We start from the raw sequence: 14,381 nt of genomic DNA, 5'->3' as shown, positions 1-14,381 counted from the left end.
AAAGTATTCTGTCCCTAAAGAAGCAGGAAATGTTAGTGTTTCCCCAGGTAGCCTAAGAGGGAGAGGGCCCCGGGACTGAGGAAGAGAAAAGACAGACTTTTTTTTCTAAGTAATCTCTGTGCCCTCCATGGGATTCAGACTCAACCCTGAGATCTGTGAATACTTCTCAAATAATCAACATTGCTGGGTATTACATATACCTGGTATTTTACCTCGCTTTCTCATGTAATTTTCATAGCTACTTGGTAAGAGTTGCTTTTATTATCCTGATCTTTTGGAAACTGAGGTTCAGAGAGATCAAGTAACTTGTCCAAGATCACACAGTAAGTGAACCAAGGTACTGAGTCTCTTGTCAAGACCCTGTATCTTAACTATTAAGCTATATAAATGTCACGAAAAGTTACCACTGATTGATTTAATGGCTTTGGCTGGGTTTTCCTGGGTTTTCCGTATTTTCTGACTTTGGGATTTTAAGTCAAAGTTGTTCTTCTCTGAATGACACCGGATTTTAGTCCTTTCACTCTCACCTACACTCAGTCAAACTATCAAACATTTCTTCTGAACATTACTTCAGGGAAAGAGAGAGAGGCTTCTAACAAATCTTTTGGAATCCCAAAGACTGGAAAAATCCAGATTTCAAGGGCAACAAATTAAAGAAAAAAAAATGTTGGGTGCCTAAGTGTCTCAGTCAGTTGGGCTTCTGCGTTTGGCTCAAGTCATAATCCCAGGGTCCTGGGATCGAGCCTCACATCAGGCTCCCTGCTCGGCAGGAAGCCTGCTTCTCCCCTCCCTCTGCCTGCTGCTCTGCCTACTTGTGCCTTCTATCTCTCCGTCAAATAAATAAAAACCTTAAAAAATATATGCGTTGTATGTGTGTATGTTTATGTAACACTTGTAAAGGGTGAACACAGAGAAACACATACACTGAAAAAAATGTACCAGGTGTTAATGGAGTAGATCTCTGGGTAGAGGAATTAATGGTGATACTAATTTTCTTTTTTACACTTTCTTTATTATCCCAATATTCCACAATGAAAATAAATACTTCTAAAGTAGATTTTAAAAAATTTAGAAAGAGGTTGATGTGGGTACTTACCCTGGTCCGTAGTTGCATATGAAATGTGCTAAGTTGGTTAAATGTCTAATGCCATCGACTGTGTGGCAATGCTGTACTGCACATCCAACTTTGTAACTGTCTGCCCACACGACCTGAAAGAAAATAAGGATTTGTAGCAAGAGAGACAATAAAGTGAACATCTGAGTATGATTAGGCCTTCCTCAACATAGTGAGGTGTGTTCACTCTGGCAGGTAGAGCCATTGCTACCGGGGAGCATGCAGATGCTTGGAATTCAGCTGGAAACAAGAATTGGAATTATTATTATTGGGGTGTGAGTGTGTGAAATGATACTAAGATAATTTCTGGCACTTGAAATAAAATAGTGAGTGCTGGGGAGGTGGGGCTGAGCCTGGGGGTCCAGAGAAGGTGTCCTGGAGGAGGGGACACACTGGGGATGAACACGCAGAGACTGAAATGTGGGAGGAAGAGCCTTCCGTGCCGAGGGAGCAGAGGTGCAAGGCCCCGTGGTGGAACTGGCTTGGCTGTGAGAGTGGTAGAGAGAAGGCCTGCAGGGCTGGGACCCAGGCAATAGGGAGACTCACTGGCGTTGAGGTAAGAGGCAGAGGGCCAGGTTGCAGGAAATCTGGTAGGCAAGTGAGCATAGACTCTTTTTCCCATCTCAGGAGGCTCTCTCGTTGTTATGAAGTCAGTGGACTGAGAAGAACAAAGGAAGAAAGAAGGAGGGTGTTTGAGAGGCTGTTTTAGTGGTACAACAAAAACAAGATGGTGGCCCACATGTGGCTGGTGGTAGTGGCACATTCCTGGGAATCCATCAGGTTCATGGTTCAGCTTCTAGCTAAAGCTGAAAGGATTTACTTTTGCTTTGAATGTGGAGGAAGTGGGAACATTTGGGGCCTGAGTAACACTTCCTGAGATTAGGAAAACTAGGGAAGGAAGAGGGTTAGGGGGAGCATGGACAAGGGTTCTGTTCAGGTCCGGTGACCTCTGAGATGCCTATGAGACGTGCAAGTGCAGAGTGACTCTGGGGCTAAAGAGTGGCCATCTATAGTTCAGGGGACAGAGCGAGGCTAGAGATAGAAATCTGGAAGACACCGGAATAGATCAGATCATAGGCAAAGATAATAAATAAGTAAATGAGAGCATGGGATAAAGAGAAAAAATCAACCAGCAAAGCAGATTGAAAAGGAGTGCTGAGTGACATAGGAGGGAAACCAAGGACAGAGGCAGCCTCAGGGAGAGCGGCCTGGCTATCACACTGGACCCCAGGGTCAGAATTTTCCCCCAATTTTTGAACAAGGGACTTTACATTTTCATTTTGCATGAAGCACCACAAATTAGACAGTTCATCGTAACCAGGAGTGTTTGATGTCACAGAAGCCTAAAGGAAAAAAAAAAAATTTTTGAAGACCTAGTGTCTGGAGATAAACCAGCAATTAAAAGCATTCCTTTTACAGTGATACCAAATTGCATGTGAAATTATTTTTACTCATTTTTTTTCAAGAGCAATTTTGTGACAAGAATTATGCCAAATATGGGAGATACAGAGGTGAATGAATTGGAGCCTGGCCGGGGGGGGGGGGGGTGCCTTTACAAAATGTAGAGAAAAGCTGCCATGGGGCCTTTATGCAAGGGTTTGACTGTGGTGTGGGTGGGGACAGAGGGGGCTCAGGCACCGGCCGGCGTGGGAACCTGCTCTGACTTAGTGAGATGGAATCGAAGCCCAGTAAGCTGGTCTAAGAGCCAGAGGAATTCTTCCCAAGAGGGCAACACATGCTAACCCAAGAGGAGAAAGACTCACCGAACTGAGACAAGGCTGGTGTGGCTGCAGGAAAAAGTTCAAGTTTACTTAAAAAAAAAAAAAATCAGTGAAAACCTCAGGGAGAGAGAATTGAGTGAGGATAGGTGTGGATCTGAGTCTGCGCTTCTCTGAGGCTTAAAGATGGGGCTGTGGGTGAGGGAGAGGCGAGGGAGGCTGAGCGGGCAGGAGGGAAGGGAAGGTAGGGCCACAGCTCTCCACATGCTGTCCTCTTTGGTTTGGCAACTGGGGAGACCATGGGACGGCAGCTGCTGCTTCCCCATAGAGGAGGAGAAGCGCTCTCCTGCAGAAGGGACGGGTTCCCTTCCTGATCAGCCTTTCATCTCACACAGGAATCCCCTGCCTGAACGGAGGCCTCTAGCTCAGGTTGAGAAGCCTCTCATTATGGCCATGAATCCTTGGACCTGATCCTTGCACTTATACTTTCCAATCGTTTTTGCATTTATTTAAAAAGTTTTAAATTTCTCTTGATCGTATCTCAGAGCGATTCCACCTGTTTAAAATACAGGTTTCTGGGCCCATCTCAGTCCTGCTGAAGGAGAGTCACTGGAATTGTCCTTGAAATCTGTATTTTTTTTAATTGAGATATCATTTATATATAACATTATGAGTTTCAGGTGTACAACATAATGATTCAATATATTTATACACTGTGAAATGATCATCATAATAGATCTAGTTAACATGTGTCAGAAAGAAAATCACTGGCCTGAAGGGGTGTCACTTATTCTAGCCCATGTCACCCAACTGGGGCCTACAGCCTAACCTAATCGCACTTTCAACCTTGGCCCACTTTTTTTTTTTTTTTAAGATTTTATTTCTTTATTTGAGAGAGAGAGAGGGAGAAGAAGCAGGCTCCCCACTGAGCAGGGAGCCCAATGTGGGGCTTGATCCAGGACACTGGGATCATGACCTGACAAAGGCAGACGCTTAATGACTGAGCTACCCAAGCAACCCCAGAAATGCAGTCTCAACAGATCAGTCAGGAACTTTCTGGTCAGCACCAATAAGCCAATCTGTCCCAGGGACCTCTCCATCCCCCAAAGGAAGATGAGGTAAACCATCTATTAAGACCCTTTTCTCCCCAAAGGAAGATGACCTCACTCAAAATAATCCTTTTTCCTGTTTCTGACTTTTTGTCCTGCCTTTAAAAACCTTTCCCTTTCCGTAGCCCTTTGGAGTTCCCCTCTGCTTGCTGGGTGGGATGCTGCCTGATTCGTGAATTAGTTAATAAAGCCAATCAGATCTTTAACATTACTTAGATGAATTTTTGTTATTTAACATGCCCAACACCATATAGTTACAGATTTTTTTTTCTTGTGATGAGAATTTCTAAGATTTACTCTCTTAGCACCTTTCAAATATATACTACAATATTGCTAGCCATGGTCAGTCAGCATGCCACACGTTACAACCCCAGACTTGTTATTTTATAACTCTAAGTTTGAGCCTGTAACCACGTTCACTTATTTTACACCCCCCCCCCCCCCCGCAACCCAAGCAACCACCAGTCTATTCTCTAAGTTTGTTTTTTGTTTAGATTCCACATTTAAGATGGTGTTTGTCTTTCTTGGCCTAACTTAATTCACTTAGCAAGGTGCCCTCCAGGTCCATCCACCTTGTTGCAAACAGCAGGATTTCTTCTTCAGGAAAATGTGTTATATATGTAAGAATATTACTCAGCCATAAAAAAAGAGTAAAATCTATATTTTAATGGGTTCTGTAAGTGATTACTATGCATGTTAACTGGGTGCAGTGTCGTCTGTGTTTTCCTCTTGCTATCACCTTAGTAAATCATTTTATATTTTTTATTCTTTGGTCTTTGAACACTTTCTTCAGGTGTTGTTTTATCTCAAATATTCTTAATCTTTGGGCTTCCCACACACACATCTTTAACATTTTACACTGTTTCTTTTGTTTTACTGTCTTTTACTTTTTTTTGGTCTGGCCTCTTTGTTTCCAAGGGTGTGTAATGTTAATTACCATTCACTTTGTTTTAATTGGTCTCTCTTTTTTTAAAGTCAGTTTGTAATTAACACCCAGTAAAACCCATCCTTTTTAGGTGTCCAGTTCCATGAATTTTGGCAAAACATAGTGTATGGCCACCACCATATTCATGACCTAGAGAACTTCCATCGCCCCCCAAAGTTCTCTTGTGTTCCTTTGTGGTCGTCTCTTCCCCCATCTCTAGGCCCCTGACAATCACTGATCTGTTTTCCGTCCCTATCATTTTGCTTTTTCCAGAATGTTACAGAAACGGGATCAGTTTAAATGTGTTTTTTCCACTCTGGCTTCTTGCACTAAGCATAAGCATTTGAGATCCGTTGGTACTGTTAGGCTCACTTCTTTATTGCACGGATGTCCCACAGTTTATTCTCCATTCAGTTTGGTCTCTTTTTATTTTTTTTGTTTTATTTTATCTTATTTTTTTAAAAAAGATTTTATTTATTTATTTGACAGACAGAGATCACAAGTAGGCAGAGAGGCAGGCAGAGAGAGAGAGAGGAGGAAGCAGGCTCCCCGTGGAGCAGAGAGCCCGATGTGGGGCTCGATCCCAGGACCCTGGGATCATGACCTGAGCTGAAGGCAGAGGCTTTAACCCACTGAGCCACCCAGGCACCCCTGGTTGGTCTCTTTTTAAAAGCTTTATGGGCATTTAGATTCTGGGTTCAACTTGTGGGGTCCAGGGCTACAAGACGGAGTTCATATTCCAGCTCAGCCACTCACTCCGTGACCATGACCTTAGCTTCCTTCACTATTTAGTGAGGATAACACTATCTACTCCACAGAGCTATTTTTGACATTTCCAATGGGCTCGTAAGAACGTACTCAGCAAATGTTCATGTCTTATTCTCTAATTACTAATTTTCTTCTGTTTTAAACTTTTTGAAAACTATCTTTTTATCAGGCAGATTCCTGTTGTATGTTTTCATTTATTTTATTTTTTTAAATGGTAAGGAAGAAAGCCTTATTATAAAAAAAAACAAAGAGAACTATTGATTACTAGGAATTCATCTGGTGCCAAGGTAGTGTTAAGCGCTTTCCATGCAACATCATGTTTAATTTTGTAACAAATCACAAAAGAGGTATGGCTCCTATTTTTATAGATGAAAGTTGGAACCTACCTCTGCCTCACCACAAAGTACTGTGAGGACAGTCCATGCCCTGAGCAAGATGCTTCAGAGTGCTTTCCCTTTTAGCGGAACTAGGAACGACTCTTTATTCCTTTCTAACGAAAACATTGCATCTGGGGAACTTACAGGGGGCAGGTATGTCTCTCATTTGGAGCTACTGCCCTCTTCCTACCATCTTTCAAGTCTCAGTATGAGTCCTTCTGACTCATTACCAGGCACTATTATCACGAGTATGGTGACACTGCAACATATATAAAACCAGATAGAGAAACTGTGAAACATGTCCCACTTTCATTGGTTCCGTAAGAGTAACGATTTCCAGAGGGTGGCAGTGCGGGAAGGATTAAAGCCAAAAATGAGATCTATGATGCCATCTAGTGGGCATTCTCAGAACTACCAAACTGAAGCTCTGCCCCGCCCGTATATTGAAGTCAAACTATTCCCAAGTTTTATAAAGGCGAACTTCAAGCAACAAAATATCTAATCCTCCATATTAATATACCAAAATTATTACACAGTGCAAATCTATCTCTAGTGAAGACCGAGCTAAAGTGTTGACCTAACATGTCAAGAAATACCACATCTTTATGAGTTAGTAATTGGATCTAAATCTATTGTCTTCACTCTGTACAACCAAACTGCACCAGCCAAAATCTGAAAATAGCTTGCTTTTATTAGTAGAAGATAAGGATAAGTGAGGGGTTATAATATCCACTTGAGGTAATTTCCAGCAAGAATTTAAAATGGCAACTGAGTGGTCTTGAACCTCCCAATAACATTTCTTGCAAGGATGAAAACATTATATTCTAACCTAAAGTCATGTTTACCAGGCTGCCAAAATCTTCCTCCAATATAATTGGCAAAAAGACCAGTTCATGAATGAGATCTAAGCTTTGTTTAATGGCTACTAAGTACCAGCCCTTTCTTTACTAGATAATTTATATAATTATCTACTAAATTTATATAAATCCTATATAAATTTATATAATTTATATAAATCCTATTATATAATCCTCATCACATACCTGATATCTGGAGCCCAGCTCTTCCTCTTACTAGCTATGTGACACTGGGAAGACAACTTCTACTTCTTTTTCTTTTCTTTTTTTTTAACTTTTTTTTTCTTTTCTTTTTTATTAGCCTTGTTTCAAACTTTATTCGGAGGTTTCTTCAGCTTAATTAGCTGCTAAGAATGAATTGTGTCTAAGCAAAAACTGAAAAGAGCATAGTGTCCAAGAAGTTTGGGCTTAAAAAATTAAATTAGAGATCTAGATTTCATCAGATCCATGGACAAAATTTTTAAAAGCAGTCATCATATAAAATAGCAGCTCCCAGTAACTTAAGTCTGTCTTCTTCAGAAGATGACTCAGGTCAGTTTGCTTCATTCTTGGAAACCTCATCAGAATTCCACAAGATCCAGGGGTACCTGGGTGGCTCGTGGGTAAGCATCTGCCTTCAGCTCAGGTCATGATCTCTGGGTCCCAGGATCCAGTCCACACATAGGGCTCCCAGCTTGTGCCCTCTCTTTCTCTCTCTGTCAAATGAATAAATAAAATCTTTAAAAAGAAATTCTGCAAGATCTGGAACTTCATCCTCCTCCCCCTCCTCTGTGGTAGCAAATGGTGCTTTTCTGTCCAGAGACTGTGTGGGCAGAGCTTCAGCCATTCTTCCTGAACTGGGCAGCCTGCCTGCACCAGATTGCTTAAAGACGCTGGGCAGCCTTTCTGTCAGCTGCTCTGTCTCCGCACTGCCTGTGGTGGCCGAAGTGTTCACTGCCAGGGATGCCTGAACTTTTTGGCTTGTGAAGGGAGATGGCTGTTTCTTGGTTTGTGAGCATAGTTGTTTCTTCAATCCAGAGATACTGTTAACCCCTAACTTCTTTAAGGAGACCTGAAGTTTTTATCATCCGCTGTAGCCATTCTATGCACCACTGATGTGGGAAACAGAGGCGGAAGAAAAATTATTAAATTTCCTTACCCACTAACAAGCCCTTAAAACAGGCAGAGTGACATTCCTCTAGGGACTCAAGTGCCTCCACTTTAACACTTTGCTAAGGGCAAAGGGCAATCCTAGCCTGACCGACCTCTACCCCCAATCAGAATCCTGTAGGTCTACTTTAACAATTCCTTTGGAAACTTTATCTCTAAACCCTCCAAGATAGTGTTGACAATCATTCCCAAGCATATGGCCCACTGATATACATCTAAAGGGTCTCACGAAAAGGTTTTATTACTGGTAATGAATAACCTTTTTCCCAACAACAGCTAGCTCCTCAAGGTCCTGGAAACCTTGCTTCCAAAATTCCTTAGAGACTAACACCATCCTGACCCCCTCCCAACTTGCAAGCATGTAATGGACCACCCCTCACAACTCCAGGTGTAAGGACCTATTTTACTGTCCCTGCTCCCCTTCCCCCAGGGGACTTAAAAAACAAGTCCCAGAAACCAGCTCCAGGTGTGAAGGCCAAGAAAAACAAGGCTGTACCCACCTCGAGTCTAGCCCTGACATAAGTACAACCATCTTGGCAAAGCAAAAGCTGGCACCTTGCACTGTAGGAGTGGGTTAGCATAAGAGTGGCCATCCTGAAGGCCGGGAAGCCATTTTACTGAGCGTCCCTCACCAGCACACACGGTGCAGGTAACTTGAGATAAGCAAAAATAGCTAAAACCTAAGAAACAACTTAATCACATACCACCAGGGTGGTTAGGCGATGGCGCCACAGGGACCAAATGTTAAAGAAAAACAAATAGTTAACTTGCAGAGATCACAATCCTGCAAGACAGGAGTCTCCCTTGGTTTGCAAATGTCCTGGTGATTTACAACAAAAAACGCTATCTCTTCAACGGCCCAATTTCCAGTGACAAATGAGGTCAAAGGTCGACCTCCCCACCATAAAACTGTAGGAGGCTGAGGCCGAAGGAAATGTAATTAAGGTGAAAGCTCTTCTAAACCTAAATCTCACTTAACCGCCAGGGTGATGCCGGGGGTAGCAAAAAGTTAAAGTTAAACGGTCAAAGTGGGGCGCAAGAGATGTATGTAGCCATGAAGAAGTGCCTTGAAAATGCTATATAAACCCTTGGCTTTGGGTGCTCGGGGTCCTTGTTGAAACCCGCTGCGCCAGGCAGATACTTGGACCCCAACTAGCTGGAAATAAACCTCGCTGTGTGACTTGCATTATCGAGAGTGTTCTCTGTCTAACTGAGGGGTGGTCGACTCCGTACCCTAACACAGGGCAGCTCTTTCTGCCCAAGGGTCCTGTCCCCATGCCTTAATAAACCACCATTTTGCGCCAAAGACGTCTCAAGAGTTCTTTCTTGTCCGTGGGCTCCGAACTCTACGTCACTGAACCCTATTTATATTCTAAGACTTCATCACCACCTTCTTTGGGCGAGCAGTTCCTTTCCCCTGCCGCGATGCGCACGTGTGCTTGCAGTTTGGCGAGTTTCTCCTGGTTCCTGATTGTTTCTTTCAATGTGTGGCAGAGGAAATAGAACCTTACTAGGGGGACTGGGGTTGGTGCTCAGGGGGTCTCCCGCAGACCAGCTGAGATTGGATGCACACAGGCGAGGACGTGAGATCTGGGAAAACAACTTCTTCACCTCTCTGAGCCTGTTGACTGGGATGTCATCTGGGATGACTGCGGCTTCTGACAGGTTTGTGGTGAGATTCGAAGGAGATCTGAAACTACGGAGAGCTGAGTACCACACTCTCTTAAAAGTAGTTGCTGTGGCTGCTTTATCCCAGACCCAAGGTGTCCCTGGACTTCCCTCTCCAGGATAAGGCTTGCTTTTCAGAAGTAGGGGTAGGAAGTAGTTGTCTCTAATCCTGAGAACAGATTAGGATCACTCAGCACGGGCTCTGATACCTGTATGCAAGGAAATGAGTTTTCTCATGTCCCAAATGTGAGCCCTTCTTTGTCCTAGATGTAAGGGGAAATTTTATAAGTAAGCTCTGCTAATTTGGAGAGGGCCGTCTCTGAAATCTCAGGTCTATATGATGTAAAATCAAGTTTCCTCCTCTTGTTTTTAGTCCCTAGAATGATGGACATGGAGTGTGTTGACTTGCATGGTTTAGGAGTCTGTGGTCGGGATGCCTGGGCAGCTCAGATGGTTAAGCATCTGCCTTCAGCTCAGGTCACGATCTCCAGGTCCTGGGATCCAGCCCTACATCTGGCTCCTGGCTGACTCAGCAGGGAGTCTGCTTCTCCCTCCCCCTCTGCCACTCCCCCTACTTGTGTGCTCTGTCTTTCTCTCTCAAACGAATAAATGAAATCTTTAGAAAAAAAAAAGGAGTGTGTGGTCAGTTTAACAGTCCTTTGATCTTCTCATATTTGGTGTGGTGAGCTATTAGCCATTCTTCTGAAGTACAAGGCTCATTTGTACCCACTGTACATCTGTTAGTTTTTCCTGGAGATCTCTTCCTTTTCCGTTCCATCTGATAAACTCACACTTAGTTTTCAAGAACCAACTGATACAGCTCCTGCTATTTAAACAAGGCCTATGTCTCCAGACCTCCCTTTGGCCAGATACATTGCTGCGTCCTCTTTGCCCACACAGCACCTTATCAGTTTCCTCACAACGCACCACTTAGCGCCATTATTACATCTACTTACACACGTCTCTCCCCAAAGAAGGTCACCTCCTAAGGGTCAGGGGCCATTGCCATCTGTGTCCCTCATTCCCTGCCCCACCCCGCATTTCTCTTCATTTTGACTTCTTGGCTATTGTACTCCTCAGTAACTTGGTAGGACATAAGCTAGCGTCCCAGGCTCTGGTTGGCAGGGATGCCTTACAACAGTGCCTCGTGCAGGGTAGAAGCTTAAATACAACTGAATGAGAGTTGGTACTGGCAAACTGACAATTATTTTTGGAAATTTAAACAGCCCCACGTTTAATGGTACCAGGTACCCCTTGCGGACAACCTGGAATTAGCTTTCTGGCCCTTGAGGACTTGTGGGATTCTGATGAAATCAATTTTCTGGTTACAATTTTCTTGTGAACATAAGCCAAGATGTATGGTTTATGGGATAAGTCTAGGGGAAACCTTATTTTTATTTTCCAGAAAGGGACAAATGCTACTGGTGGTTTGATAACTCTTCCTTGCTTACAATAATCTTGAGGTGAAAATGTCACTGAAATCTGCCCTTCCCCTCACATCATAATAATAAATAGCGATGCCAACCTTGTTTTACCTGGAACCACACCACTGAGACTAGAGGCTCTATAAGGCTGAACTACACTGAGAGTTTTTCCAACAATATTTTGCTCTTTAAAAACACCTATTATTCCAAGTTAACTACCTTGTTAGAAATGTTTTGGGGGGTGCCTGGGTGGCTTAGTGGGTTAAGCCTCTGCCTGCGGGTCAGGTCAAGATCTCAAGATGCTGGGATCAAGCCCCACATCGCATCGGCATCGGGGATCCTTGCTCAGCAGGGAGCCTGCTTCCCCCTTTCTCTCTGCCTGCCTCTCTGCCTACTTGTGATCTCTCTCTGTCAAATAAATAAATAAAATCCTAAAAAAAAAAAAGAAAGAAAGAAATGTTTTTGCTCTCAGACCTCATTCCAACACATTTTTTTACATTAGAACCAGCCAGGCATGGGTTCAGCCCCTTTAGTTATTGGCTTGACAATGACTGCCAGGAAATGAAAGTAAATAAGTGAAATGTGGTGGGGCTAGGAAGGCAGCAGAGTAAGAAGACCACAGAAGATGCTACCAGAAGGATATGTTTCCACATGTTGCAAACATGCCTTAGACGGTTAAAAAACCAAAACCAGCTTGAATTAAAAAAAAAAAAAACAAACAAACAAACAAACAAAAAACTCAATGGGCACCTCTGAATGTGGCCACTGGGACTAAATACTGTAGATTTGGGGGGCGGACTAGCCACAGGATGGTTTACTTAACACTGTGGCCTCTCACTGTTGTTTTTCTCATCCTCTGGGACACATCATGGGCTCTCTCTGCCCACGCTCGGAGGAACGGGAGGATATGAAATTGAAGCCTCAGTCAGAGAGTCTTATTTCTCACGATTTTAGAGCCCCAAATCAAGTCTCCAATTTCATAGAGGACCCATCCCTGAAAATGCATTCAGTCATCACATCCTCTAAGGCTCACGAATGGAATAAAATCCCCCAGGGGGGTTGCTGTTATTAAAACACTGGAAGTCGGGGTGCCTGGGTGGCTCAGTGGGTTAAGCCGCTGCCTTTGGCTCGGGTCATGATCTCGGAGTCCTGGGATCGAGCCCCGCATCGGGCTCTCTGCTCTCTCGGGGAGCCTGCTTCCTCCTCTCTCTCTGCCTGCCTCTCTGCCTGCTTGTGATCTCTCTGTCAAATAAAAAAAAAAACAAAAACAAAACACTGGAAGTCTGTCCAGACTGGTGAGCCTCACGGTTAGGTTTACGCCCATAACTGAACTCTTCAAGCTCTACCTCCCGGCTACGGAAGTTTGCTCTACTTACTTATTTTTAAAGGAATCTTGCAACCCCTACTCTTTCCTATTTACAGGTGCAGCAGCTTACTAGATACTTTCTTAACACCAGATTCCAGTTTTCTCCTTACGCTTGAAAAGACGGTTTTCAAGAGAATACGGGGCAGACGCTTACCTGAGTGTAATGGCCACAGACCTTGGTGCATCTCTGAGTCTCGAAGTCATAGTCCTGAACTTCACTGTGCCAGCTTGTGATGGCTGAAGATGCAGAGAATAGGGATAGAGAGCCAGTCCAGATGTTTTCTCCCACTGAGGAGAAATTGGGGTGCAGCCTGTTCGAATGCAGTTGTCCATTGTGAGCAAACTTACAGTTTCTTGCCCACGCTTCTGCAATTAGGGCTAGCGCTGGGTCCCACGTCTGCCAAAAGGAACATTAAACAACAGGAAGGTCAAGAATGAAAATTGTGGTTTTTGAAGATCTTTCAACTACTGCGAGGAAAAAGAGTTGAGGGGGAATCAGTGTAGACACTGAAAGATGAGAATGCTGGTGATGAGAGGGTGACTCAGCCTCCTACAGTTGAGAGAACAGAAAGCCCTCACATGTCACAGAACAGGAATTAGCCTCTTGCACAACCTTCCAGCCCTGTAGGCTGTAGATAGGCACCACTAAATCTTTGGAGAATCAGGAAACATTACAGGCCACTGCACTCCCCTCACTGTCCCTTTAAAACAGTCTGGGCGAGGCAGAAAGCCTGGAGCTGGATTTTGGACCAGAGTATGCCTCCAACCCAGGTGGCCAGCCTCCTGAATTAAGCAAGCTGCCATTCCTTTCCGTTCAGAAAGAATGAAAACTGTCACTAGACAATGTACTAGGAGTGAGCAGAGTGAGAATCTGAACGGGGAATGAGGCGTGATGAGGGTGATGACCGGAAAAGAGAAGGAGCAGCTGCCCTCGGGTCCTCCAGCTAAGTGGGGTCGACTGTAGAGGGCCAGTGGGAAACCTGATGATTGAGTTTTGCAGAATTCAGAATCTAAATGAGGGACACAGATCAGCATTTCACTGTGAGCCCATTACATGCAGAATATGCTGTGTTTCACATAGTTTATGTAATTTAATATACAAAATGTGGCCCTACCCTAAGGAACCCAGACACGTTAAAAACCCTGCTCACAGCCACAGAGCCGGGACTCAAACCCAAACCTGATTCAAAATCATATCCTTTCCTGAGATGCCATGCTACCCTCTTGAGAAGGCCAATTGTCTGCCAGCACCACCACCACCAACAACAAAAAAAGCAAGTTTAGAGACAATATAAACCAACAACAAAACCTTCAAAAATTAACCGGGAAGAAAGTGTCAAAAAAACAAAAAAAGTAAAATCTATCTATAACCAGAGGAAAGGAAATATCTCAAAAGAGAAGTAAAAGGTACTTTTACTACTCATAAAAGGTACTTGCTGAGCTCGCTTACGAGAGCTGAACTGGATTAGTTTTGATCACAGATTACGAATTCACCACACCCATGAATCAAGATGAAAAAATAAAATAAAAGCATTCCGAATTAGCAAGGATTTACCTCCCAAGTCAGTACACATTAGTTGTTTTTTACTTACTTATGCCACGATACTGCTCTTTTCCTTACCATGTATAGCATAGCACTGGCTGTTGGTTTCACCTCTGATCGGAACTTGTTATGAATTCGAACACAGTCTTTGATGAAATCTTCATTTTTGATGTCTGGCAAACTGTTCGCTCCATATTTGTGACTGGGAACTACGGAAACCAGCCAAGCTGTCATCACAAGAGCGACTTGCATGCTCAGTGTGCCTGGCACGGAGTCCCGGGAGGCGGGACCCCAGAGCCACCGCAGGTCGTGACCGGCTGCCTCTCTCACCGTTACCGACTTCAGCTTTCAGAAAAAGCAAAA

General features: G+C 43.8%; 1 protein-coding gene across 1 annotated transcript in view; it reads right to left on the bottom strand.

The window, feature by feature from the left end:
- GLIPR1 (GLI pathogenesis related 1) overlaps positions 1 to 14,381 on the bottom strand; it is a 19,320-nt gene extending 4,939 nt beyond the window's left edge. The window contains exons 1-3 of the mRNA XM_047740548.1: positions 14,097 to 14,381; positions 12,630 to 12,872; positions 1,097 to 1,209 (exon numbers count right to left, since the gene is read on the bottom strand). Coding sequence (XP_047596504.1) covers positions 1,097 to 1,209; positions 12,630 to 12,872; positions 14,097 to 14,270 — 530 coding nt within the window. The 5' untranslated portion in view covers positions 14,271 to 14,381. The remainder of the gene's footprint in view (positions 1 to 1,096; positions 1,210 to 12,629; positions 12,873 to 14,096) is intronic.

The sequence above is a fragment of the Lutra lutra genome, chromosome 8, assembly GCF_902655055.1.
Source record: "Lutra lutra chromosome 8, mLutLut1.2, whole genome shotgun sequence".
Lineage (NCBI taxonomy): Eukaryota > Metazoa > Chordata > Mammalia > Carnivora > Mustelidae > Lutra > Lutra lutra.
Note: the sequence above shows the minus strand (reverse complement) of the source record. Positions and strands in the feature narration are given on the sequence as shown.